The 25,137-nt window shown below is 38.5% G+C and overlaps 2 protein-coding genes across 2 annotated transcripts; one reads left to right on the forward strand and one right to left on the reverse strand.

The window, feature by feature from the left end:
• The first annotated feature begins 218 nt into the window (after nt 1–218).
• Nucleotides 219–12,504, forward strand: nup37 (nucleoporin 37). The gene is made up of 10 exons (XM_068307106.1): nt 219–346; nt 917–1,105; nt 1,176–1,297; nt 5,199–5,271; nt 5,476–5,570; nt 10,228–10,318; nt 11,679–11,860; nt 11,948–11,998; nt 12,145–12,238; nt 12,311–12,504. Exons 2-10 carry the CDS (start codon nt 941–943, stop codon nt 12,422–12,424), a joined length of 987 nt encoding a protein of 328 aa, XP_068163207.1. The 5' UTR covers nt 219–346; nt 917–940; the 3' UTR covers nt 12,425–12,504.
• A 5,733-nt stretch (nt 12,505–18,237) lies between these two features.
• On the reverse strand, nt 18,238–24,280 carry th2 (tyrosine hydroxylase 2). Its single transcript, XM_068306813.1, has 12 exons — nt 24,034–24,280; nt 22,975–23,149; nt 22,311–22,399; nt 22,157–22,224; nt 22,013–22,063; nt 21,778–21,923; nt 20,762–20,897; nt 20,603–20,672; nt 20,460–20,516; nt 20,171–20,266; nt 19,937–20,070; nt 18,238–18,527 (listed from the first exon to the last, which is right to left on the reverse strand). Exons 1-12 carry the CDS (start codon nt 24,271–24,273, stop codon nt 18,362–18,364), a joined length of 1,428 nt encoding a protein of 475 aa, XP_068162914.1. The 5' UTR covers nt 24,274–24,280; the 3' UTR covers nt 18,238–18,361.
• Nucleotides 24,281–25,137: the final 857 nt, after the last annotated feature.

Below are 25,137 nucleotides of genomic sequence, written 5' to 3' on the forward strand. Positions count from 1 at the left end.
CATGTAGAAGATGTCATCGGGATGGTACAGCCATTTAAAATTACGCATCTCATCCAAACATGTTTAATTATTGCAGCAGATAACCACAGCTACTATTAATATTTTTTTTACACTTATTTAATTACTAAAATTCTGAATATATCTTTCACAGCATTAGGTGTATTAATTTACTTGTGATGAAATCCCCCTCGTCATTTACGCTGAATGGTACATTCCAAGTCGAACCCGGAACAACTCTGAAAACATCTCAAAGGCGCGCAACATTTAATTCAAGAGACGTGCTTGCGAATAAATTGGTCAATAATCAGTTTTATATTCTGACAAGGATTGTACTTCTGTCTAGGAGGTAATAATTCGGTTGGCAGCCGAAGCGTTAAAGTGACAAAATAGTCGATACAGAAATATATTGTGTCATTCTTTGCTAGTAAAGCAAATAGAAGGCATGTTTTAGTTTTCTGCTTGTTGACATATTGCTATAATGTTAGCGAACGTGAACAGGAGAGCTGTGAATGTAAATCCGTATAAGATAAGGTGCACGCTGTATCTACATACGTCTGTTCCAAAATATCCCGCATAAAGTGTCTCATCTGATCCCGTAACAATTTATGTACTAAAACGTTGTCAAAACTATGCCTATCAATTGAACGGACTGCTAAAACCTTTCGACAGTTTTGCTACATCTAGCTTTTGTATGTGTATTTATGTGCATATCAAGTAGATTGAAGTAACACAACATACACAATTAATTCAATTTAATTATGAATTACTCGTAATAGGATACAAGAGCTCAAATCAAAGCCGGTTATCGTTTTTGTATGAACTGATTAATTTAGCAGATGTTCTTTTGCTGGTTAGCACTTTCTTGATGACAAAGACAAACTTCATTGTCCTTGTTTTTTATTTTGATGTATTACAGATTAAGTTCTGATCTTCTACCCAGATGCACATCATGCATGAGGATTCCAGTCGCAGTCCCACTTACACGGTGGCTTGTGAGGACTATGTTCATGTTGTTGAATTCAGCCCGTTCAGCTCCGGTACCACTGCCTCGCTCTTGGCCTACGGTGGAAACCAGTATGTGGTCGTGGGCACCTGTCTTTTCCAGGTTTGAGATGGAATGTCACATACTGAATCCACTCCAGTGGAATCTTCTCTGAACGTGTTTGTTCCCACAGGAGGAGGATGTGGAGGTTGAAGGAGTTGAATTAAATGTTCTGCGAGTTTTCCATCATGAGTTGCGTGTAGTCACTCTTGCCTGGAGCCCCGAGTCTCGAATGGATAGGGTCCCCATGATCAGGTACTTATTTTCAGCGCCTTTTTGGTCTTGTGATAGTTTGTCTCTGACAAGTTGCATGTTGTATAATAGAAAGACAGTTTCTCTCTCTATCTCTCTCTCTGTCTGTGTGTGTGTCCATTTTAAAGCACATTGTTGTCAAAATAAAAACAAAAGTCTTATACAAGTGTCCCTCCAGTTAGTTCAGATGCTGTTCTTTAGTGTCAATGCAGAATTACTGCTAGAATGGCTGACAAAAAAGGTTTCTCTAAAGGAACTTTGATATTTGAATTCAAAATATAAATGTATGATGCATACCATAATGACCATAATAACTATATTAATATATATTTCATATGTATGTATGTATATTCTGCCTATTAGATTATTTTCTGACAGTGAGCATAGCCCTGGAATTCACAGTTTTTAGCAACCACCTTCCAATACTCAACGCACCACTTTTTCAAATCATTTTTTGATGTTCTGCATAATAGAACACAAGAAAACTTCTAAGAAACAAAAACAGAAATTCTATAACTGTGCAGTTTGAAGGATGAGTTCACTGCTAAACGGCCTGAGGAAAAAGCTGCTCCATAGTCTCGTGGTGTGGACGAGGACATAACCGTTTTTGGTCAGTGACATTAGGATGAACAGGATGTAGCTGGTGTGGGTGTTGTCATTTCATATCCTTTGTTCTCTTAGCAGACACCTCTGCGACATCACTGAAGAGCAGTAGCATGTTACTGATGATCATCTTCCGCAGAGCCATCCTGTCTCAGGACATGCATGAGCTATGTCAGTTTGTGATGGCGGCATTAAAATTCTCCTTTAGAAATGTTAACAAGAACTTGGAATAAGAATTTATCCATAAGAAATATGTCCTCCTCTGAGCTTCCTTTTTCAGTGTGGACATGTGTAATATCCATGACAGGTTCTTACCAGTAGGAGAAATGTTCATCTACTCCATCTTAGCTCCACTGATGTGTGGAGTCAGTTAATTTCCTTATTTTTGTCAACTTTGAGCGGTAGATTTTTGTCTGTGCGCCTCCCTGAAAGATTCCCTGTCAATGAAAAATCCCCTTGTTATGTGAATTCCGAACAATGAGGGTTTTGTCATCCACCAACTTCACAATAGAGTTCTCTGCTTGTGTGGGATTGCTCGCATATGTGTATAGCATGAACAAGAAGGGGCTGAGCACATGGTCCTGCGGGGGTCCAGTGTTGAGATGAGAGACGAGGAAGCTGACAGACAATCAAACAGGCCTGGAGTTTGTTTGTGAATATGTTCAAAGTGTAGTGGCAGAGTGTCTGCTCATGGGAGATGTTGAAGTAAGCTGAACACAACAAAAAATTGAAACAGTACTCTGACAAATGTTTTTAACCAGCACAACCTCAGTTTGTTCCCTAAAACATGCATCAATTGGGGTTAAGTGTTAAGATTCTCAATGATTACGCCCTTCATCTATTGTGTGAAATTTGATGACACACCAGCCCAGTTACATGTTTAACAAATACATTTACTGGTATAATTGGTGTTTTGTTTTGAAGCAAAAACTGGTGTTTGTAGTAATATGTGCTGCTGTAGCACCTCTTGTTATGTAAGAGGTCACATGCTAATTTAAGAGGATCAGGAGACAAATGCCATGCCCTATTGGAAACCTGACATCTGTGTCTTTAAGCACATCACAATCATTTTCACAAATAGTCCTTTTTGTGACCAGAAGAAAAGGCTGTTGCAGGGAAACCACAGGAGCCACACTATGTGAAAGTAGTCATGACCACCTCTTACTGTCACACTGCAGCTGCCAGGATGTGAGCCAAGTTATTTCAGGTGGCCTTGGACAGGAGGGAAGTAGCCTAACTGTGGATTGTTAGAAAGCAAGCGTTTCCTCCTAATTGGAGCGGTGGATGGGAAGGTTTCGGCGTTCCCTCCGGAGGTGTTTAAGCTTTGGGTAATTGAAAAGGAAAGGCAGCAATAATTCCTGGCCTTCTGTGGTTTACTCCACAGGGCCCTCAAGCCAGCCCTGTGACGTGCGCACATGTTATTGCGCTGATGACTACCCGCTCAGGTTCCATCCCTCCTTTCGATCTGCACGTAGCAGTGCCTTCCAGGAAAAGTGCAACGTTCTCACAGGCTTGTCTGAAGAGGGGGCCTGCAGAGAGTGAGAAAGATGAGTGGAGGAGAGGGGGCTTGGGCTGTGGCGCTGCCACCATCCACCGCAGCAGCTTGTAATGGCAAGCTCTGAAGATTGCTGAATCCTACAAAGACCAGATACCCCACATAATAACTGACTTTTACCACAGATTTTCAGTCTTTATCGTCAGAGAAAGGCACGTATGGAACAACTGAGTAAATACAGTGAACAACATACTAATGGTAACAACCAGACCTTTGTGATACCCCCGGTTACAACATAGTATTTGACAAATGCACAAGAATCAACCTGTATCAATATCCATCAGCAAATTGAATGATTTGCTGATGCTACTTGTTAAATTATTTTAAAAAAGCTCTGATTGCTGTGGCAGGACTGATCACGAAAACAAATAATCTGCCCAATCTGACAAGAAGCAGACTATTTATATTGTGGTCAATGGTAGCAACTGGTCAATCACAGTCGATTTGTTCAGCATACAATGGAAAAATTAAGCTAATAAGGACTAAAGTAGGACTGTTGTGGAAAAAAATGTTCCATTTGCCAATGGAAGTATTTTGGTCTTTACAAAAATCTTTAGCAACGGCAGGGTTTTAAAAAAAAAAAAAAAAAACAGGTAAGGGAGAAAAACATGCAAATACTTAATAAAATCATCTTGTTTTTTTAATTTCAGAATGATTTTTTTTTTTTATAACATTTTAAATGCCAGTTTGGATCGTTAGTTTGAACCCAACACCTCACGTGTTTTTTATTCATTTAAAAAAAAAGTATTTTAGGAGTGCATTTGTAACATCGGAAGCAACTGACTTTACTATTACAGTAAGTGTTTTTTTTGCTAAGGTAATTGTTAGCTCTCGCTAAACATGTTAATGCGGCAGCAGTATTTTTTCCTTTTCTACTGGGAATAAACCTGCATCCCAATACAGTAGTTGGCTATTCTTTTATAGATAGTAATTTGTGTATAAAAATATTGCAATAAAAACATTAAATCATGCAATGGGAACCTTTTTATGTGCCAGGTTTCAGAACTCGAATGATGCTAATGAAGACATTTCACACAAAATAAGCCCTCTCCCGACAACCGTCCTTCTGTTTCACCAAAAATTTGTAAAACTTTGTTTTCTGGAAAGCATAAACTCTTAAACTTTCAATGGTCTGCAGCACAAAGAGTGACTTTTACTTATTAAAGTAAACAAACACAGACAGAATGTCTTCCATCGGTTACTTAGAAGTTAACATGCTAATTTATAGGGTTAGAAGGCCAATCCTAATATAATCTAATCTACTGTAGTCATACCCTGCAGCACGTTAAGGGTGTTTGTAGTGACATTATGCCAAATCCATCTGTGCCTACGACTGCAAATGTGTGAACCGCTGTCTGTTTATTCTGGTGATGTGTGTGTGTTTTTCTTGTCATAAGTGAGTTAGTGTAATTGTGTGAATAATTGCAGGCACTGGTGTATACTACGACTGATTAGAGGGAAAGTCCTCTGCCTGGCTCTGCACAGGTTTTCAAACAGAGTCATGCGTAAATGGCGTGAGGATTCTTGTTTTTTTCTCTGTTTGTCTTAGCTTGTAATTAGAACCTCCCTGGCAGCGTTTCTACTGATCACTGTCCAGGTTTCTACCACACACACTGACACTCTCAGTCTAGGCAGCTGCAAGCATGCAGAAAAGGGATTTCTGTCATTGGGTACAGCCTGACTCTGTTTGACATTCTCTCTTTGTTCATTTTTATGTCCTCTTTTTCTTTTCCTCTCTCCTTCCAGATTTTGTACTGCTGCGTCTGACAGCAAGCTACGCCTACTGACTTCAGATCTTCAGGATAGGAATGAAGTCAAGGTAATGCAACATCTGCTGCACATTGGCCAGAAACTTGCTTGTCAGATAGCATTAGATTTTTTACTAGCACTGATAATTGGCACTTAATGATATGTGGAATGTAGCAACCAGTGCAATAAGACCCATGTTTGTTAAAAACACACTTTTTGGATCACATATTTGATAATTTTATTTACCTTTTTGTGTTTGTTTACTGTCACCTAGGTGATGGAGGGCCACACTAGCTACATCAACCATTTGGTGTTCGAGCCCACGGAGGGGAAACAAATTGCTTCCGTCAGTGACGACCACACTTGCAGGTCCAACCGTTTTATTTCCCCATGTGTGTTTATGTGTGTTTTCCCAGCTTCTGATTTTCAGTTCCCTTTCCCGGTAATGGTGCAGAAAGTCCTGACTGTTTCCACAGGGACACATGATGCTAAGTACAACAGGTTTTGAGTGTCTGTGCATAAGCACAGAGCTGCATTTTAGCTTTTCTAGCTAATTGGTTTAATATGGAAATCCAATTAGCTGCAGAAAGATTTTCCTCTCTGAGGGGGAATATAACAAGGTCCGGAAATTTCACCTTTCGATTGATGCGAGAGGAGGGAAAAAGTTTGTCAGTAGCCTCAGGAGACTGATTTTCTGCAATACACAAACATGTTACAGAGCAGGTAACTGTTACTAGATTGTTAATATACAGGAAGTATGTGAATACTTGAACTACAGCAGAAATATTAGGCTGGTTAGATCTCTACTTTCATTCACAATTTAATTGCTTGTGGTTTAGTTATATAATTATTACCAAAATATTTTATGATGTTGTGGAAAGTCTGCATCTCAGTTTCCAAGAGTCCAAGGTGATGTGATCACAAGGTTTCCTCTGTCCAACCAGCAGTCTAAAATACTGAGCTGACACAAATGGAAGTGGGTTTCTTATCATCTCAGATTCTGAAGCAATTCATTTATTCATCAAATAAATCTTTGTTACGTATATAATTAGATCATGACCAGTTAAACGGTTGAAAATCTGGTACCCAGAGTTTGGAATGACTGTTATTTTGAAAATCTATGTAGATGTCATTGGTTGTTGCTGAAATGGAAACAGAACATGTAAATTAACATGTTATACTTCTAATTGTACTGTGTAACTGATAAATGATAACAATGATAATCAGTGGGAGCATTCACATCCAGGTTACCACATATCCCCAGTCTTGTTGCTAAAATCAATGAATTTATTTCAAAATTACCTAATGATTGAGGTCCATCTGAGGGCAGTGTCTAACAACTGGTTAATTTTTATACACAGTCACCGGATTGTCGGCTGTCCACTGCTGCTCAGTGCCTGCTTTATCAGACTGTCTGAGACATGGAGTTGAACAAGTCTCCCCCTCTCCCATCCCCTTCCTCTTCCCGTGCCTCCACTGACCGGCCAGAGAAAACAGCCGTGCGCTCCATCTGCTGAAAGATTTAACTTCTGTCATGTTGAAAAAATATGGGACGCGGGAGGAAGACAGAGGCAGACCAAGGGATAGATCAAGTTAACAGGAGAGGACCTTCCAGTCAGCCCACACAAACCGACCCTTGATATGAAAGGAGGAAACGGGTAGGGAGGGAAGGGTATGCCTGCATGTATAGGTTCATGACCGCTCCATCGCTCTGTTAGGTTTGGCAGCAGCGCCTTTAATATAGGTTTGCTTGGCTTTGTCATCAGGGTCCCCTGTAGTTGTGGGAACTCTCCTGTTTCCAACTTGCAAACTGATGCTACAGCTTCTAGGTGTGGAGCTGTTCTCCCACTCCCTTGAGGGAGTTTTCATTTAGTTCATGTAGTCCTGGCAGCTCATGGCATCATTGTATATCTAGTAGGGTGAGTCTGTGGAGAAATGTGCCACCTAGAGATCACAGGAGACACAACAACTCCTGAAGGGGAGTTGAGGTTAACTGAGTTCACAGATGAACCTAGAACAGTACACACCTGCTACTGCATTGTGCATGTGGTTGAAAAGCTTTGTCCTGTTCATAATATCAATCTGTTTACTTTCGTAAACCTCTTGTGTGACGGGAAACAAATCGCAACAGCTAGAATGTCATCCATGCATCCAACTTCTCTTCTGTCCTGTCATGTTTAGGAAAAATGTAAGCCCCATAGTCTGCTCAGAGTTTCTCAAGGTAATCAACATCACCTGTCTTTTTAAGATATAGATTTGATGGAAAGTTATTATTACTTTTCACAAATCAGTATTTTTTACATGTTTTTCGTGCAAATAACTTGTCAATTTGTAGGTTTGTGTTGCAGAAGTTAGTAGTTTCAGACAGATACTATCCATTACTTTTTACTACCTTTTATCTGTTACTTTTCTATTTCTATCATTAAGCTATTGCTTTTAACTCTTCAAGCCATTTATTAATTACTTTTGGCTATATCACTGAATCATCTCTAAATTTACCTTTAGGTTTCTTTTCATTTGACTATTACATTCAGCAATTTATTTTACCTTTTCACAATTACCTTTAGCTATTGCAATGGAAGCAAAGCTATTCAGTCTTCACTGTTTGTCTGTTTATTGGGAAAATATGCTATTTATTCATTACAGTAAAAAATCACAAGGGGACAGAATTATTTTTACTTCCGACTGTATTTTTATGAATCTGAATTTGTATGAATTTGTAGATATATTTTAATTAGATTTCTTTTTCATTTTTTTTATCATTTTAGTCCATTGATACAGTTCATAGATAAGTTACGCAAAATAACGCATTTAAGGGGTTATTGAGCTGCCTCTATTGTTGAAGGAGCACCACAACATCTCTGTGAGGCTATATAATTTGGGGTAATTTTTAATTCTCCAGTTCTCTCTCCAGAGAGTCACCTTTTGATTATTTACTCTGCCCGCAAAAATAAATCACATCACACAGCAGTGACGCAATTTCCCATTCGCTCTCGTTATGGGAAACATTGACATACCGCAACACGCTAGCCACACTGTTTTCTCACTTAGCGATAAAGGACTTCAAATGTCCTTTTCAACCCTGTTGTACATGGAAGCAAAGTGTTATTGCATGATGCAGTTGCACTGTGTTTTATCAGAGGCGGTCATGCCTTCCTTTGGAAAGGTTATGTTGTTTTGGGTAGACAGCGCTCCATTTGAAGGGCAGAGTGGTTGACCACAGTTTGGCGGATGATGGTGTAGCGTGCAATTGAGCTGTGCTTGGCTTGTGGTCTGAAAGAATAGAGTCTAGCCGTTGTTTTCCTGGTGTGATCGGGTGTTTTTCTTTTTTTAATGTCCTGGTCTCACTCATGCTCCATGGTGGAAGCTCTGGCTGAGTCTGCACATGGGCAAAGGAAAAAACCTTGAGGCTCGACAGGGCTCTAACCTGCTAAAGGGAGATGAGGCAGGAAAAGTTGAGTGTTTGTGGAGGTCTTCCTCTGAGACGGGGCATATCCTCCCCTGCACCGCACCATTGAGGACATTAATCTCTCCAACAACACACTTGACATTTAGATGGTCTTTGGAGGTACTTTTTGTGCTTTATTAGATGATGTCTTTTGCATGACCTCATCACTCAGCGCCTTCCCAAGCTTCACAAGTGTTTGTTTAATATTTCCAAAAAACCTAGTTGTAGCCGCCCACCCCCTCATCCCTGTGACCCCATCTCTACCTTTTTGTTGAGCGCAAGGATCACTCAGATGTGGTTAACCATAGATCTAGGTCTCAGGGTCTGCAGTTCTCTCTATCCAAGTGATCCATTACATCCTTGGTGTTTTGCAATCACCGACCTTATTTAGCTTTAGAATTGACTTGTTTAAATGAAGACTGGTCAAAATCCTTGTTCAGGCTCCCATGCTTGGTTGGCTCTTGCTTGCTTGTTTTGATTTGCACGAAGTAGGATGCTGTTTAACTTCTCTCTGCTGCTCTTCCTCAGCTGACGTGCATTCTGCTGCCCTCTCTGTATTCCACAGAAACTGAATGGCAGCGGGCCGCCCACAGTGAAACATTTGCTGTAATGTGAGTGGAGCGTAACGCCGACTCAGGCAGGATGATGTTTCCCTCCTGCCTCTGCTATCATAGCTCAATATAATGTGAGGTTGGCATTTTCCCGGAAAGAGGAGCTTGGCATAAGTCAAGTCTGTTTCAAATCTGCAAAAACGACCCTGTTTTTTCTTTGACAAAGCATGAAGATAATACCCACCAACACAAACTTTGACAAAGAACATGTCGTCTATCATTTTACCCTATGTTGTTTAATGAAATCCCGGTCATGTGTTTTGTATTGAACCACAGATTTTGGGAAAGTTGAGACTGAATTTTGTTCATCAAGGTTTTAGAAATAGAAATAAAACGAGGCTTTTTATTGATGAAGAAACTTGTGACCCCACATCTGTTGGGGTCACGACTCTATGTTGTTTTCACGAAGGCAACCTGGACACATAAACTATGTCATTGTTTTTGTACCCTGACAGCCACATAGCAAGAAAACCTTGGAATGTGAATTTTTCCAGGTATTACGTGAACATCTAATTGTGGCTCAAATACCGATGCTATTTTTGGTGTTCCTCTAAAACCATGTATTTGTTGTTAATGTGGTTGGTTGGTTCTGTTGCAGATTTTTCACCATTAAGATAAATCAGTCTGAAACATCACTAAAGGAAAGTGAATAAACATTCTGTGTTCGTTGGTCCTTTTAGAATAGGAAAAAAGTAATGAATTATAAAAATTCAGTTTGTGAAAAAATTCTTAAACTTGTAAAATATCATTACCTTTTGTTAATGCTCATAAATAGAGGGAGAGAGAAACTGTAAGCTTGGACACTTGGGAATTGGGGGATTTTTATTTTGCAAATGCCAGTTGAAACTGGATATCAGTCTCCTTTATTTCTTATAGTTGGTATCAGCTTGAAAAAGCACTCCTCAGTCAGTCTTTAATTTGCATTTTATCATGGTTGTTTTTGAAATTATTCTTGTTTTAAAAACAGGGTGTGGGACCTGGATGGAAATGAAAGTGCCACCCTCCGACTCCGCTCCCCCGGCGTCAGCGTGTGCTGGCACCCGGAGGAGGCTTTTAAGGTGCGTGTGTTTTATTTCAGGTGCTTGAATCTGCTTTAGTTAGTTGCATGCGACTAGTTAAAAGATGCCACGGGATATTTATTTTGGTTTATCTGTTGGAGACTGAGGGAGAGAAAATAAATAATTGAATCATGATGGGTCGCTGTGGTCTCATGAGTTGTGTTGCTACCAACAGACTGTGGTTTGATTGGTAGTGGCTGCTGAGCCAAATGCAACTCATTTTTTTGAATTTTGGCAATTTGAAACTGGCTCTATCCTTGGACGTTGGTCGCTTGATTGGTTGGTTGCTCGTCAAGAAAAATCCTGCCAAGATTCTCTCCTGCCACGATGGCACGTTTCGTGGAGGCTTTCCTCATACATGGTGATAAGCTGACATTTTTTCTGATGTGGTTAAACAGCACTTCAAAAGAAATGTGGTTATTAAGTCAAAAGAACATCTATTAACAATAATATTCATATCTTAAATTACAAATAATATACAGAATTATTACACAGTTTGGAATTTTCATTTCTCATTTTTAATCAAGAAAAAAAATCATCAGTGACCTCCTGACCCAGTATGAACCCACCAGATTCCTCACGACATGTAGATCCGATCTTTTATCAGTTCCCTGAGTCAGAACCAGACATGGAGACATTTCACAAGTCTCAGATCAGCTGAAACACTCTGGGTTAAAGACCCACCTGTTCTCAGCTGCATTTAAATCGATTTTAATCAGGACTCCAAATCTGCACGGCGTATTTTTAGACTTTTTTTTTTTTTAATGTTCTTTGTTTTTCATTTAAATGATACTTTTATCCTTTTACTATTTAATGCTTTCTATTCTTCTAATGTAAATTACTTTGGATTTTGACCTACAAATAAACTTGCCTTGCCTTACGTTGCATTGCCATGGTGATGCTTGGACCACCAGTATTGCGGATGCTATTGTAGTGTACAGTGTATGATAATTCTGTAGGAGGACGCGTCACCGAATGCTTGTATTTGAAATGAAATGTGCGGAAATTTTTAATTTATAAACCGGTAAGGCATCAGATCTGACATAGGTTTTTTTCTCTTAACAATTCTGAATGTATATGTTTTAGATAATAGTATTTATTTAGTGTTCTGACTTGCTTGAAAGCATAAACTGTTCAGAACATTTAGGTCTGTACATAAGATTATTTATGAAACCTGATTGGAAATCCCAGGTTTTTTCAGAAACACTTGTTTTCTATTTAGATTCAGTGGGACAGCCATAACGGAATTAGTAGGCATTGAAAATACTTGAATCAATAGTAAGACACACCAAGTCTTTCTGAGTATGTCTTGTAGTAATAAAAAGTTCTCTTTAGTTTAATTGTTCATGTGTTGTCCCAGTTGATGGTGGCAGAGAAAAAGGGAACCATTCGCTTCTATGACCTGGTGACCCAGCAGGCCATCCTGTCGCTGGACTGTGGTCAGTCGCCTCTCATGTCAGCTGACTGGTGCTTCACCAACACCATCAAAGTTGGTGCCGTGGCGGGCAACGACTGGCTCATCTGGGACATCACTCGCTCCAGGTAACGAGGAGAGATGTGTTGATTTGGAATCATTGTCCACAATAGGATGGGATGGGTCTAAACCCTGTGCTCTTTTTTTGTTTAAAGCTACCCTCAGGAGAAAAGACCAGCCCATATAGATAAAGCTCGTTTATTCAAGTAAGTAGAAAGTTCCTTTTAACCCATGTAGACCACATGAACCCAAGATCTGCTAGTATGGGGGGTTAATAAGTATTCAGGTATAAATATTTTCTTCATTGAATTTAACTGATTGATGATATTTAAAGAAACATTGTTCTTCTCAGGTGGTCTCGGGCCAATGAAAACCTCTTTGCCACCACCGGATGTCCAGGAAAGATCTGCAGTCAGTTACTCCTCCACCATCTCGGCCATCCTCAGGTGAGTGAGATCCAAGTCCGGTCCAAGTTCTGTATTGCTCTGGTCTCACATCATGTGATGATGTCTTTACAGCCGGTGATGATCGGATCTGTGGCAGTAGGATCCGGCCTCAGCTGGCACAGGACGCTCCCGCTGTGTGTGATCGGAGGCGACAGGAAACTTTGCTTTTGGATGACTGAAATGTAGACATCTGTACAGCACGTTTCTACGAAGGATAATTAGGTCATCCACGACTGTTCTTGTAAATGTTCAATAAAATATTTTTGGTTTCCTACTGAGTTTCAATGAATTTGGATGGAAATTCCCTGCATGGTTGACTACTTCTTCAGATCAGTTCGAGATAAACAGGCTGCTCGGATCTCTGAGAAGAACTCAATTTTCTTTTCTCTTAAGAGTAAGTTACATCAGCTTTCTGTTATGTTCTGCCAAGAGAGCTGTGCTTCTCAGGAATGCACAGAAGGAATCAGTGCCAGCGCTGAACTTAACTAGTCAGGATAGCACAGGTGTCTCTCTCTTTGTGTTCCTGACTTGGTGGCAGAGTCTTAATTCTATAAGGAAAATGTTCTTTCATAGGTTGTTCCACCTCTACACAGAAAATCCACATGAAGGCTTGGATGAGGGGAAAACAAGGAGGTCTGGCTGTGCTTTAACTGCACAACATCGCCCTGAAAGTGTGTGTGTGTAGGGTCTGTAATCACAGATATCTGCATGACAAGCAAAAGAAATTGCTCTAGAGGAGACAAAGATGCCCGTCACCTCACCTTAGCAAATTGTCACGGATGCTTCCACAGATCAAACGTGGAAGAAAAGGGATCATTTGGCAGAAACTTGTGCCCTCCAGCGAAACAAGGACTCATTGTACTGTCACAGGATTGTCATTTGTAAACAGCCATCTCTGTTTTCAAGGAGCTCTCTTTTAATTAACTTGATCATGATTCATTATCTCTGACAACAGATCACTTCATCGTGCTTCGTACTTGAGTTTCTAAAAGCTGTTTATAAGACTTTATTAATGTAGATGTAAGCCAAAGCTTATGCTGTACAAAGAAGCTGCTGGATGAATTGCACAGGATGAACAGAGGTCATGGAGATGTCCACTCTAATTTGTTGGAGAGTTGGCATCGGCCTCCATCTGACAATAACCACATCCTACTGACCTGGTCTGGTTCGGTCTTTGCTCTAGATTTGCTGCGCTTCAGGTGAAAGTTGTACTTAAGCAGCAACGTGTAACAAAAGATGTTGCACAGATCAAATGCTGTTCAAAGTTTGAAGAAAAAAAACTAAATGGGAAGGTGCCAACCACTTTCCTCTGGAGCATGAGTCATGGTGGCTTCAGAGATTCCAGTGACTCAAGGACACCATCTGATGGCTGATGATTAGAACAGCAGAAGTCTATCCAGGCTGTAAGCTGATTCCCGTGTGATCCATGTGTGGAGATAAGTCACCTGGAAGCATCTCCTGCCCCACACCTCCATGTTGCTTGAACCTCCATGAACTTGTTATTCCTCACCATTCCGTCTCATCTGGTGTGTGGACCGATGAGAAACTGAAATGGATGAAAGAGAACTCAAACAGCCTTAAAATCCACCAAATTTCTCCTAATCTTCCCTCAGATAAATACTTCTCCAACTTTAAGACCAGGCTCAAGCGAATAAGACCAAATAAAAATAATGAGCATCAAATGAAGGGATGCAAAGAAAGAGATTAAAGCTCTTTGAGGCCAGTGTTTGATTTAATCTTGGGACTGTTTTATTTTTCCCCGTGACTTTCCCAGAGTGAGGTGATTATATTGATCTTGATGACTAGTAGAGATGACCGAGACGTGATCCATCACTTTTTCAGTGAAGTACACATAATAAAGTGACAAAGGGCTTATATTTCAGACATAAGACATCGAAAAGAAATGTGGGTACCAAAGTATTTATTTTCTGCTTTGACTTTTAAACCCTTCGATTTGACATTTGTTAATTTCATAAAAGGTTTTAGAGCATCAAATCCATTTTTAGGTGGAAGCCCATTGATCAGAGGGCATATCTCCACTAAAAACAGTTTTTATAGTTATTATTTTTAATATTTTATATTATTAAGTTCAAGTCAAACACAAGATCTGATTATCCTTACGTAACAAAATGTATTAAATAAGAAACTGAAAAAGTTTGAATCCAATTTTTTAATTAAGTTTCATAAAAATCCAACTGATAACAGTATTTTTTTGTTGTCCAGTTTTCAGCTTTCGTAAGCATTTTTTCAGTTCCTCTTAAATTACTGTACTTTTCATGATATTTGTCAGGTTATATTGATAGTTGAAATTTGACTCCTTTTTCATTCCTCATCTGATCCTGGGAGCTACTCAAAATTATCACAAAGTCTTACTTGATGATTTACTAGCGTTTGTTGCTGGTTTCTCATTAAGTGAGAAATTTGCATTGAAAACTTCAGACTTTATGTCTTACTGAATTCATTTTATCGACTGCGACTGTTTTAAAGAGTTATTTGAATGAACTTAAAGGTTAGCTGATAAAATAAAATAAAAAAGTTGTGGTGATGAATAAAGAGCCAACTATACTTAATTACTTGACCTGGTGTCTAAAATGTTTTTTTGTCTTTATCTTTACCTCGTATTAGAGAAGTACACCCAAACAAATAAAACCCAGCTCCATAAAAAGTTTGGAATGTATGTAAAATGTCAGTAAAAATAATGTCATCATTTCCAAATCCTTATTAATCCAATTGAATACAGAACAAAAACATTTAATTTCATTGTTTGAACTGATACACTTCATTATTTTTTGTTGATCCATGCTCATTCTGAATTTGATGCCTGCAGCATGTTGATGATTGAGTTGCATCATCTTGTCTTTTATCGACACTCAAGAGAAGACATTTTGTCCTATTCTTACTTGATATACGACTTCAGCTGCTCAACAGACCATTTGGTGGTTCTTAATGCTGCACACATTTTCTACAGGGAACTGGTCTGGACTGCAGTCTGGATGCAATTTTTCCTCTTTAGCCCTGAGGACACAACATTCATGATTTCCAAAAACTGAACTGTGGACTCGTCCAACTAGGGGACCCTTTCCCACTTTGCATCAGTCCAAGTCAGAAGAGCTTGGGTCCAGAGGACTCAGTGGTGTTACTGGGTGGTGTTGACATGTAACTTGTGCTTTTACATGGTGGTCTTAACTTGCATTTGTAGATGTAGTCATGAATGATGTTTACTGACAATGGTTTTCCAAAGCGTTCCAGAGCCCATGTACAAATGTGATTCATGGAATCATGTTTTTATTGCAGGGTTGTCTGAATGATTGAAGGTCAGAGGTATTCAGTGTTGGTTTTTGTCCTTACATGCACAGCTCTCTCCAGATTCTCTGAATTGTTTGATTATATTATGGATTGCAGACAGTAGGATCATAGAATGCCTTGCAGTTTGCCTTCAGAAAAGTTTGTGTACTGTTGGACCCCTTTTGCCCACATAGATTTTCATAGAACTGGTGACCCTCTATCCATCTTTGCTTGTGAATGACTGAGTCGTTGGAGGACTTATATTACGTATTACTTTTCACCTATAGAAAAGTCCTGATGCTATCACCTGTTCACAATGAACCACTTCACCTGTGGAAGGATCCATTCCAGTGTTTTGTTTTTTAACTATCATATAATTTTTCCAGTCTTCTCTTGTTCCTGTTTCATATTTTTTGAGAGGTCTCTGCTGGGATAGAATTAAAAATAGGCATGGTTTAGAAGAAAAAAAAATGACATTGGTGAGTTCCAACGTTAGGAATATTGGCTTTTTATTGTTTCTAATACATCTTAAAGTCAAAAATTATTGATTTGCGTTGCCTGTACGTAAAACAGAGCAGAAATATTATGTTTATTAGTAAGCTTTAACTATAGATGGAGGCAGCAATGTTCCTTTAACTGTCTACAATAGATCTTTCAAGCAACTCAGCAAATCCATAATGTCTTAAAACAAAACATTCAGTCACATGTTATGGCACATCTTCCACTGTAAGTTCTCAGGCCTGAGGTTAAAATGAACCTCATGACCCTGTTTCCATCTCGGAGTAGGAAACCAAGCCAGCGTAGGGATGTGATGGCACTGACATCAGTTAAGGAAACACTTATGGTTGGAGTCAGGATGATACAGCGTTTGAGTGGTGAGTACGCGAGGCACAAGAATCTTGCTGGATTCTTTGCTGGTTGCTGTGTTGCTGCAGCAACCCTGCTTTTGTTTAGCACTCAGCAGATTTGGATCCTGCTGGTGGTTTCATGGGGATTTGAGGCCGCTGGATGTAGAAAGAGATATAAGAAATTATAATGTGTGACTATTGCACATCACTCTTTTCTCTCCTTTATTTCCCTTGCTTTATTCCTCTGTTTTCACACACAATCTTTTTCTACTCCACACAAACAGACAGGGAGGCCGGAGCAGGGCTTGTGTTATTGCACATAGGCGTGATGGGAAGGTGACGCTTTTCCAACACAAGGTGGCTGGCTCCCATCAGCCACCTTGTTCATGATAGTGATGCTCTGCAGATGGCAATCATTTGTCTCTCTCAAGGGAAAAGCTTTGACGTGCATGGCTCTAAAATGCATCGTCGCCTGTGCGGAGATCAAAATGTTGGACGTTCATCAAAACCCCCAGAAAGCTGAAATCTCTGGGCGCACAGAGAAAGAGAAATAAAGAAAGCATCTGTCAGCAGCGTAGCCCTGCGGACCGTGCTGTGGTTGACTGTGAGGTCCCGGTGACCTGGACCCACTGATGTGGTGGGCCTCAGTGCTGGCTCTGGCCTTGACCAGCTGAGGGAACATGATACTAAAATCATTCATAATTAGCTCCTTCCCTTTGCTTAATAACACATGAAGATAAATGGTTTCCAAGAATTACTCCAAATGGAAATAGTTGGTTTGGAATTAAAAGCAAGAAAATGTCCTATGTATTGTAGTGGTCCAGTATCTTTTATTCCTCCTGCTGGCAAATGTTGGATTCGGTCTTGAAAAGCTTTTCCGTCTTCCCAAAAGGTAAAAGCTCAGGTGTCTCCATGTAAATGAAGTTATCTCTTTTCAAACAATGCCTGTCTGTATTTGTATGTATTATAACAATGACCCAATGACTCCCTGACCACCCAGGGAGATATTTTTTCCTCTACAAAGACATCACATTTGTCATTCTTGTGAGATTTTGTCACATTATTATCAGATATTTACTCATAGTTGTGACATCCTTTCTAGTATTATAAAACCCTTTCTCATAACTATATTCTCTTGTAATTATTATACATTTCCGCCTAAATATAGGATGTCTAAAAATTGTAAGATTGTTTTTTTCAGAGATTTTCCCAATAGTATACTATATTTACTTAGAATTGTGATTTATTTTCTAAAGCCTATTAAAAAAATTTCATAATCATGTTTTGCTTCAAAGAACAAAACAAAAAAAATCATAATTTTAAGGGCGTTATTACAACTGATATCTTTTCTGATTATTATATGTATATACTTACTCAGGAATGTTATATCCTTTCAAAAATTAAAATGCTTTCTTATAATTACATTACATCCTCATATTTAAACTGCAAACCCAGAACCAAAATTTTAATTGATAGAAAATAAGGTTTTTATAGAACAAAGAAAGAACGAAAACATGCAAAACACCACACAGTGCCCCATATTTCCCTGGTCACCTTATACTACATCGGATTGTTAATGTTAATGCATTCATTTTAAAATGGAATGGACAGTTCTCTCCGGTGGCTTCCAAAAATGGGCTCAGGTCAATCCACCTCTCATAAATTTGAAGGGTGAAAGGAAAAGGAGCCCCACGAATGATTTTATTTTTTTGGTAAGAATTCTTAATTTTAAAATGTAGGAATTGAGTAAGTCGGGGACTTATTCAATTAATTTTATCTAGAGCAAAAATAATGGACTAAAAGGACAACTAGAAAAACGCTGATTCTTTCCTGAAAATAATAATTCATTTATTTTTACATTGCACTTTATACACACAAATAACAGTCAATGTGGAACCTCACAAACATGACTACATTGTCATTTTCTTTGTGTTGTGTATTGTACATTTCTTGTGAATAACGTTTACAGGGATCAAATCTGCTCCTGGTCTTAAGATGAGCTGAGCTTCTCCAAGGCAATGTGAAGGATCTTCAGGTCTTCTCTCATCTGGCTCAAAACATTTTGGAGCTTGCTGGGCTGATCCAGAACTTCTATGCTGTTGGTAAATGGGTCGTAGCGAACCGAAAATGGACGCTTAATGGTCGCAGAGTATCTCCTGGTGAAAAGGAAGAAGTATTAGTAGATGCATACATGCAAATATTAAGAAAGGCCTCGGTCTAAACAGCTTCAGTGTTTCTTGGCAAGGCCTCTACATGATCTCATCTGCATCTATTAAGTTTCTCAACTCATTAAAGTTATCCTGCAGAGTTTTCGACCACGAGTAGTTTTATGGAGCAATTTTGTGTTTTTCACTAATGGGTCTCTGTCTGTTATTATGCAAAAACTACAACAAAGGATTTCTTCAAAACCTGCTGGGGTACTGTTCCAGGAGAACCCATTACATTTTGGTGTGGTTCCGGTTAAATGGGCGGATTTAAAATTTCTATACTTTTGCAACATTTTTATTTTCATTAAATTTTCTCTGGGAAAAATGCATTTCTCTTTATGTATAAATCAGGCAGTCCAAACGTTGGCTGTAGTTCCAAAGAAACATTTGAGAGAAGTCAAAAAGTTATCAGTGGTGATATTTCAGCCCCTCAACACAAGTTACCTGTGTTGACTGAGTGACTGGGAGCCATAAGCAAACCATCTTGGCATTGTAACGTAAGTGTCTCCGGCTGGCTGGCAGCCATCACAGCATTCTGGAATGTTCATAATAGTTAATAATTTTTGTTGTTAAGGTGTAATGGCGACACTAACCTATTTTGAAGCAGGACACATTTATTTTTATTTCACATAGATACATTTGTTTCTTATTTCAAAATTTGAATTTGGATGCGTAATTGCAGAGAAGCTACTTTGTGTCAGTAAATAAAACACTCAATCATTGAAGCTTTAATTTAGTGTCCTGATGTGTTTTTACCTATTCCAATAATTTATTCTCGGATATTTTAATGATAATCCAAATTATATACAAATAATATCCAAGCAGTCAAAATGACTCCCTATGGGAGTTGTAGGTAGAAACACTCAGATCTCTTTTGTGTTTTGAAATGTTAATGATCAAAAAATGTCACAATAAAATTTTTTTTTAAAGCAATCAAAAAGACTGACTTGGGAGTTCTAGTGTTAATGCATTTTATGTAATATAATATTTCAAGATCTCCAAACAATTTCTTGTAATTTACTTTCAAACAGTAATCAGTCAGAGGTTAGCTTGTACTTTTGTGTTGATTTAAAACTTGATGCTCTGCAGAGATGTTTGTTTCAAATATGGTCCTATTCATTATGTAATTTAATGTGTCATGTTTCTAACAAACAACAACAGTTAGACATTTTTGAGTGTATAGGGGACCGACAGCTCAAATGTCTCATCTTCCGCCTTGAGTTATTGCATAATTCACTTTTTACATGTAATAATAATAATAGATAATAATAATAGACCTTTATTGTCCCACAGTGGGGAAATTTGTGAATTTGTCTATTTCCTCACACTGAAATTTTCTACACATCTTATAATAATACCTCAATTTCAACTTTGCATCCTCGAAGCTCTCAGCCACAAAGTAAACAGGCTGGTAGGTCTGGTCCTGATACGGCTGCACTGCCATCTCCTCCGGGTTAAACTGCTTATACTCTGGCTCATTAGACAGAGCATACTGGAAGAACAAGTCAGAGATAATCAGGACACCAGCAGGAAAAAAGGAAATACATTAACATATTCAGACGATATGAACTCAAAGGAGTAACTCCACTCACAGCAAGTTCTCCAGAAGATGACAGGAGCCCAGCCCCATAAGCCTTCACTGCACCATCCTGCTTGCAGAGCCCAAACTCCACAGTGAACCAGTAAACCTGCAGAGTGAGACATTACAGAAATAAACATGTTCACCTTAGTATTTATTTTGACCACCAGATGGCAGTATCCATCACCTGACCATCAACTTCAATATCCTGATAAATTTCAACATATTTTATTTTAAGTTAAGAAACTGAACCTAAGTATTGATAAGTATCTGAGGTTTGAAATTTTTGTAAAAAAACCAACCGTTGCCAGTTTCTCAATGTCTTCATCTGAGGCTCCAAGGGAGGCGAGTCCAATATCCTGAAAATGTTGTTAAAAATGACAATTTAAAGAAATGCAACTAAATTGCACATCAGTCAAATGTCAAGTAAAAAAAGTGCAGTTACCTGTGAAAACTGGGCAAATTCTTTATCTGCCAGCATGGGAACATGGCCGAGCAACTCATGACAGCAGTCTCTGTCAAGCAAATTGTACTGAGTCAATACGAGAACAAGAATCAGGAAAGAGTCACATATTAACAATGTCGCAGGAAACACATGACTCACGGCTCAGGGGAGTGCATAGGAGATGAAGAGTGACGGATGTACTGAGTGCACTGGAACACCCTGAAAGCCAAACTGTTGAGGAAGTCTCTGGCTGACAGCAGGCCGGCTACTGGACGCAGCTGGAAACCAGTTCTCTCTGAAAATAGCAGAAAAATTGTCAAATACACCAGCAGACAGTAACAAAATATATACAGTATTTATCCATGGCTCTCACTTCAGGGATGATTTCTGTCCATTACACTGAACTTATCTGACAGCCAAGGATATAAAAAATATATCTTTACAGGGGCACAGACACCTGTCACTCATGAAAGTTTAGGTCATGAAAAAATATTTGAAATGCATGTAATACATTCTATGTATCTTCATGAAAATCTATTTTAACTTGTATTAAGAATGGGGCATTAAATCAAGTCCTGCTTATGATAATAATAAAAATATTTACAGCATCCTGCAATAATAGTAGTCATTAAAATAATTTAAGAGCACAGAACATCTCAAACGTAAAGCTATTATGACTGAAGTCAGACATTTTAAATGTTGTATGAGTAATCTAAATCAAATAAATTATAAATAAATGTGTTTGCTTGACATGCATTAAATTGTCCTGAAGGTTAACTAAAGTGTGTGTTCTAACCAGTAGGGCAAGTTCAAGTATTAAACAATTAAATTAAAAATGACTTAATTTGAGAGTTTTCAACTTAATGTGTATAATCTCCAAAAAACTCTGCATAGTAATATGTTGCATGTTTTGTGTGCCACTCATGCACTCATGTTAACAGAACACAGGTTAACAGAATAAGTATTTGTGTTATTTGTAACACAAATACTTAAAAAAAACATTTTTTTAATTCTGTCACAGGGTGCAAATAGAGCTCACAATTCAGGTAAAACTGTGTAGACATTAATTGGATTAGAAAGTGTGTTTTTGAAGAATAATGAAAATGTAAAATATTAAAACTAAATCTATTCAAACTAAATTTGAATAGCTGCATATATTGTGATTTTTCAGTCACCTTTCAGAAAGGCAGAAACCTCCCTGAGCTGAGGGATGCTGTCCTCTCCGTAGCCACACTCCTTCTCCAGCTGCTGCAGGTTGTCCAAGAACTGCTTGCAGGCCATGTTGGGATAAATGCTACACAGCTGCCGATAAATCTCCCTCCTTTCAACGGAAAAACAATACAGCCCTTCAATCATCCTCCATCCTGCATCTACTTTTAAAATATGTAGGACTGAATGCCTCATTCTCACCATGTGGATACTTCTTCTGCTGTGTACTCTACAATAGGCAACAGGTCACCCCTATGACAAAAACAGAGAAGCAATGAGAGAATTTTTTTTATGAAGATAAGTAAAAAAAATAAATATATATATATATATTTAAAAAAATCTCACTGTTTGTATGTGAAGGCAAGCTCAGAAATGAAAGCCCGTCTCTTTCTGTACTCTGGATCGCTGTAACCCTGCAGAGAAATCATGTTTAAGCAAGAGATAATAATAAAATAAATTATATAATGTGAGACGTTGCAGTAGATGTGAAAACACTCACTGGATGGTCGTGGTCCATGTCAGGATCAAATTTGGTAATTAGCATGTTGCATCTGTCGAGGTCTTTTATCTGTCTGGGAAACCAGGGAACTGTGATGTCAGTGGGATGAGAACGATGCTGATGTTAGTGCCTTTGAAATTAGTTGCATTTCATCATCGAATAGAGACAGTAACTGGGCCTGTAACACCACAAACGATGTCCTCAAATAAGAACAAGGAAGTCAGAGACTGCAACACCCCATGACTTACCCTGACCTACTTTAAGGGTAGGTCAGGGTCAAAGCTTCAGGGTTGTTCAAAGCTATACACTAGCTTTGAACGTAGATCAAAGCTAGTGCATAGGTAGATTAAAGCACTAGCTTTGATCTTTGGTCTTACTCACACTAACCTTCTCCCTCATCTTTCTATCTTATCCGGTTCCTAAGTGTACAAAAGTTGAAACATGACCTGAACCTAGTTTTCTCAAGATCAAGGTCATCATCTCATTTTCATTCCCTTTGCTGCACGAGTAATGTGCTTTTTGTTTTCATCTTTCAATCTGCAACAGTTGTGAAGATATTTGGTGGACGAATGAACGAACAAACGGACGAACGGATGAACACTGATAATTACAATATATCAGCGCTTTGAAGTGGGATGTAATAAGAGTAAAATCTGGTAGTTGCCTTTTTTGTCAGGTATGGAGCGAACATCCTCGGTGACTCCCTTCAGTGAGTTGATGAAGACCTCCAGGTCAGAGTTTTGAACTTCACACTTCATGAAGAACTCCAGATCTGCTGTGCTGTTCTTTGACTTCCTCCCCAGTCGGCTTTCAATATGGAGAAGTTTAACTTCAAACATCTAGATAGAAGCAAATTAGTGTCAAATCTGCAGGAATGAAACACTTGTTCTTCTTTTCCATCATTATCCTGTGATCCTGTTTATTATTTTCATAAAGGGTTTATTTAATGATACATTTATTTGCTATTTTATCTAATTTTACATTTTTCAGAAAATATTTCATTTTTGCTATGGATATAAATAAGAATTGTTTCCCCTTAGCCTGCATGGTTCGTACCTCTTATTTAGAATAAGTGTGTTTTCTGTCGGTAATCAACAGATGTTGTCTGTTGATTACCGACAGAAACGTAACACAAGAAAATAAAATAAATGTCTATGTTTTAAAAGAATATTCAATAAATATAATATAGACTTTCAGCTTCAGCAACTTAGTAAATGAGGTTGATAGAATAAAATCAGAATCAAATTTTTAAATGGTTAATTATAGTTATTGAAATTTTCTTATTTTCCTTGCATGCATTATAATAAATCCATCTCTCCGTTTAACACAGCTGATCAGAAAACACCAGATGCTTCATGTCGCCATCTATGGAACTAGTGCGGCTCGTTTTACATTGTGTAATGATGCTTAGTAGACCACTTTCCATTTACGTTCATCTGTAACAATTCATCAGCCCCCAGTTGCATATATTTTGTTATCAATTTGAGTTTAAAGAAAGTAAAATAATACTATGCTTCTTCTACTAGTATTATTGGAATAAATGTGCACTCCTAATACGTACAGACGTTGAGTACATGTCCACGTATCAAATTATAATTAAATAAATTATGATTAAATAAAGCAGAAGAACAGGAACCTGCAGGACGCATGAAGTCTTAAGATTATTTTATATATTAATAGTGAATTTCCCTTTATTATAAATTATCATGACAGCTTATTTTACCTCAAATATTCTCCCGATCTTGAAGAATCCCCCGTTTCTGTCATTGCTGAGGGTGAACAGGACATTCAGGGCGGCCTCTCCCTCCTTCTCCTCCTCCTTCTCAAACACGAAGTTTTCTCGGTCCCCCAGGGGCCCCGGAGAGTCCGCGGATCCGCTGCTTCGCTCTCTGCGGGCATCTTCAATGAGGCTCTGCTTCCTCCCGCTGAACGGCGCCGCCTGCACAATACAGTCCGTCTTCATGTGTGTGATCCAGTCGCTCCCTGCGTGTCAGCACCACATCCGTGGACAGGTTTAAGTACCTTGTCATCTGAGGCTTCATGGAAATCAATTACGCAAGTGCGCCAGGCGCATTTTTTTATTTTTTTTGCTGTTATTGTCTTTTTTTGGTCTGACTTACGTCATGATGTTAGAGCTATATTTATCGGACAAACATATGAAAACCGGACCTGACGTGGCGTCATTATATGTTTCATAACTGTCGCATGTAAAATTAAATTAAATGGTATTAAATACTGACGCACATTAGGCCCCCTAATTACCTTATTTTGATTCTAAAATCAATATTTACAATCTGAAAACTACATAAATGGATTCAGTCACTGCTATTTGTGAGTACAGTAATTTGACATGATAATGAGTTTTCAGTCTCAAACATGAAGACATCAGTGACCTCGATGCCCTCCTGGTTGTTCTCTGATAAAGATATCTGAGTGAAAGAATAAAGTTATGATGATCAATATGTAAAATAAATGACAATATAGTCAATAACGTTTTATGTTACAATCAATCTGGTTTTTAGTCATATTACTGTATATCACTGCTGTCATGCCTGTGACAGGCATTGGTACCTTGGACAAAAACAACAGCATTGTGCTGTCTTGTTTCTAAAACTTTGATTCAGTTGATCATATACTTTTGCACAGACTCAGGTTTGTTGGCATCGGTTCTCAGGCTCTTAAATAGATTAAAAACTACTCATCATATTTTCACTTTTTTTTTTAAAAGGACATTGGTAAAGACATTCCTTACTACCCATCTGTGAGCCTCCAAGTGTTGGCTTATGAATGTTCCCTGGAATGTTCATTTACGTGGGCAAAACTGTGT

Source organism: Antennarius striatus, chromosome 22, assembly GCF_040054535.1.
Source record: "Antennarius striatus isolate MH-2024 chromosome 22, ASM4005453v1, whole genome shotgun sequence".
Lineage (NCBI taxonomy): Eukaryota > Metazoa > Chordata > Actinopteri > Lophiiformes > Antennariidae > Antennarius > Antennarius striatus.

What these genes read in the sequence shown, in the direction of transcription:
- th2 (XM_068306813.1), bottom strand. Translation starts at nt 24,273, where the DNA reads ATGAAGACGGACTGTATTGTGCAGGCGGCGCCGTTCAGCGGGAGGAAG. An exon ending in AGATCGGGAGAATATTTGAG is followed by an intron (nt 23,150 to 24,033) that starts GTAAAATAAGCT and finishes GCTTCTATCTAG; the next exon opens with ATGTTTGAAGTTAAACTTCT. An exon ending in GGTTTCTGCCTTTCTGAAAG is followed by an intron (nt 20,898 to 21,777) that starts GTGACTGAAAAA and finishes TGCTATTTTCAG; the next exon opens with AGAGAACTGGTTTCCAGCTG.
- nup37 (XM_068307106.1), top strand. Translation starts at nt 941, where the DNA reads ATGCACATCATGCATGAGGATTCCAGTCGCAGTCCCACTTACACGGTG. An exon ending in GATAGGGTCCCCATGATCAG is followed by an intron (nt 1,298 to 5,198) that starts GTACTTATTTTC and finishes CTCTCCTTCCAG; the next exon opens with ATTTTGTACTGCTGCGTCTG. An exon ending in AGGATAGGAATGAAGTCAAG is followed by an intron (nt 5,272 to 5,475) that starts GTAATGCAACAT and finishes ACTGTCACCTAG; the next exon opens with GTGATGGAGGGCCACACTAG.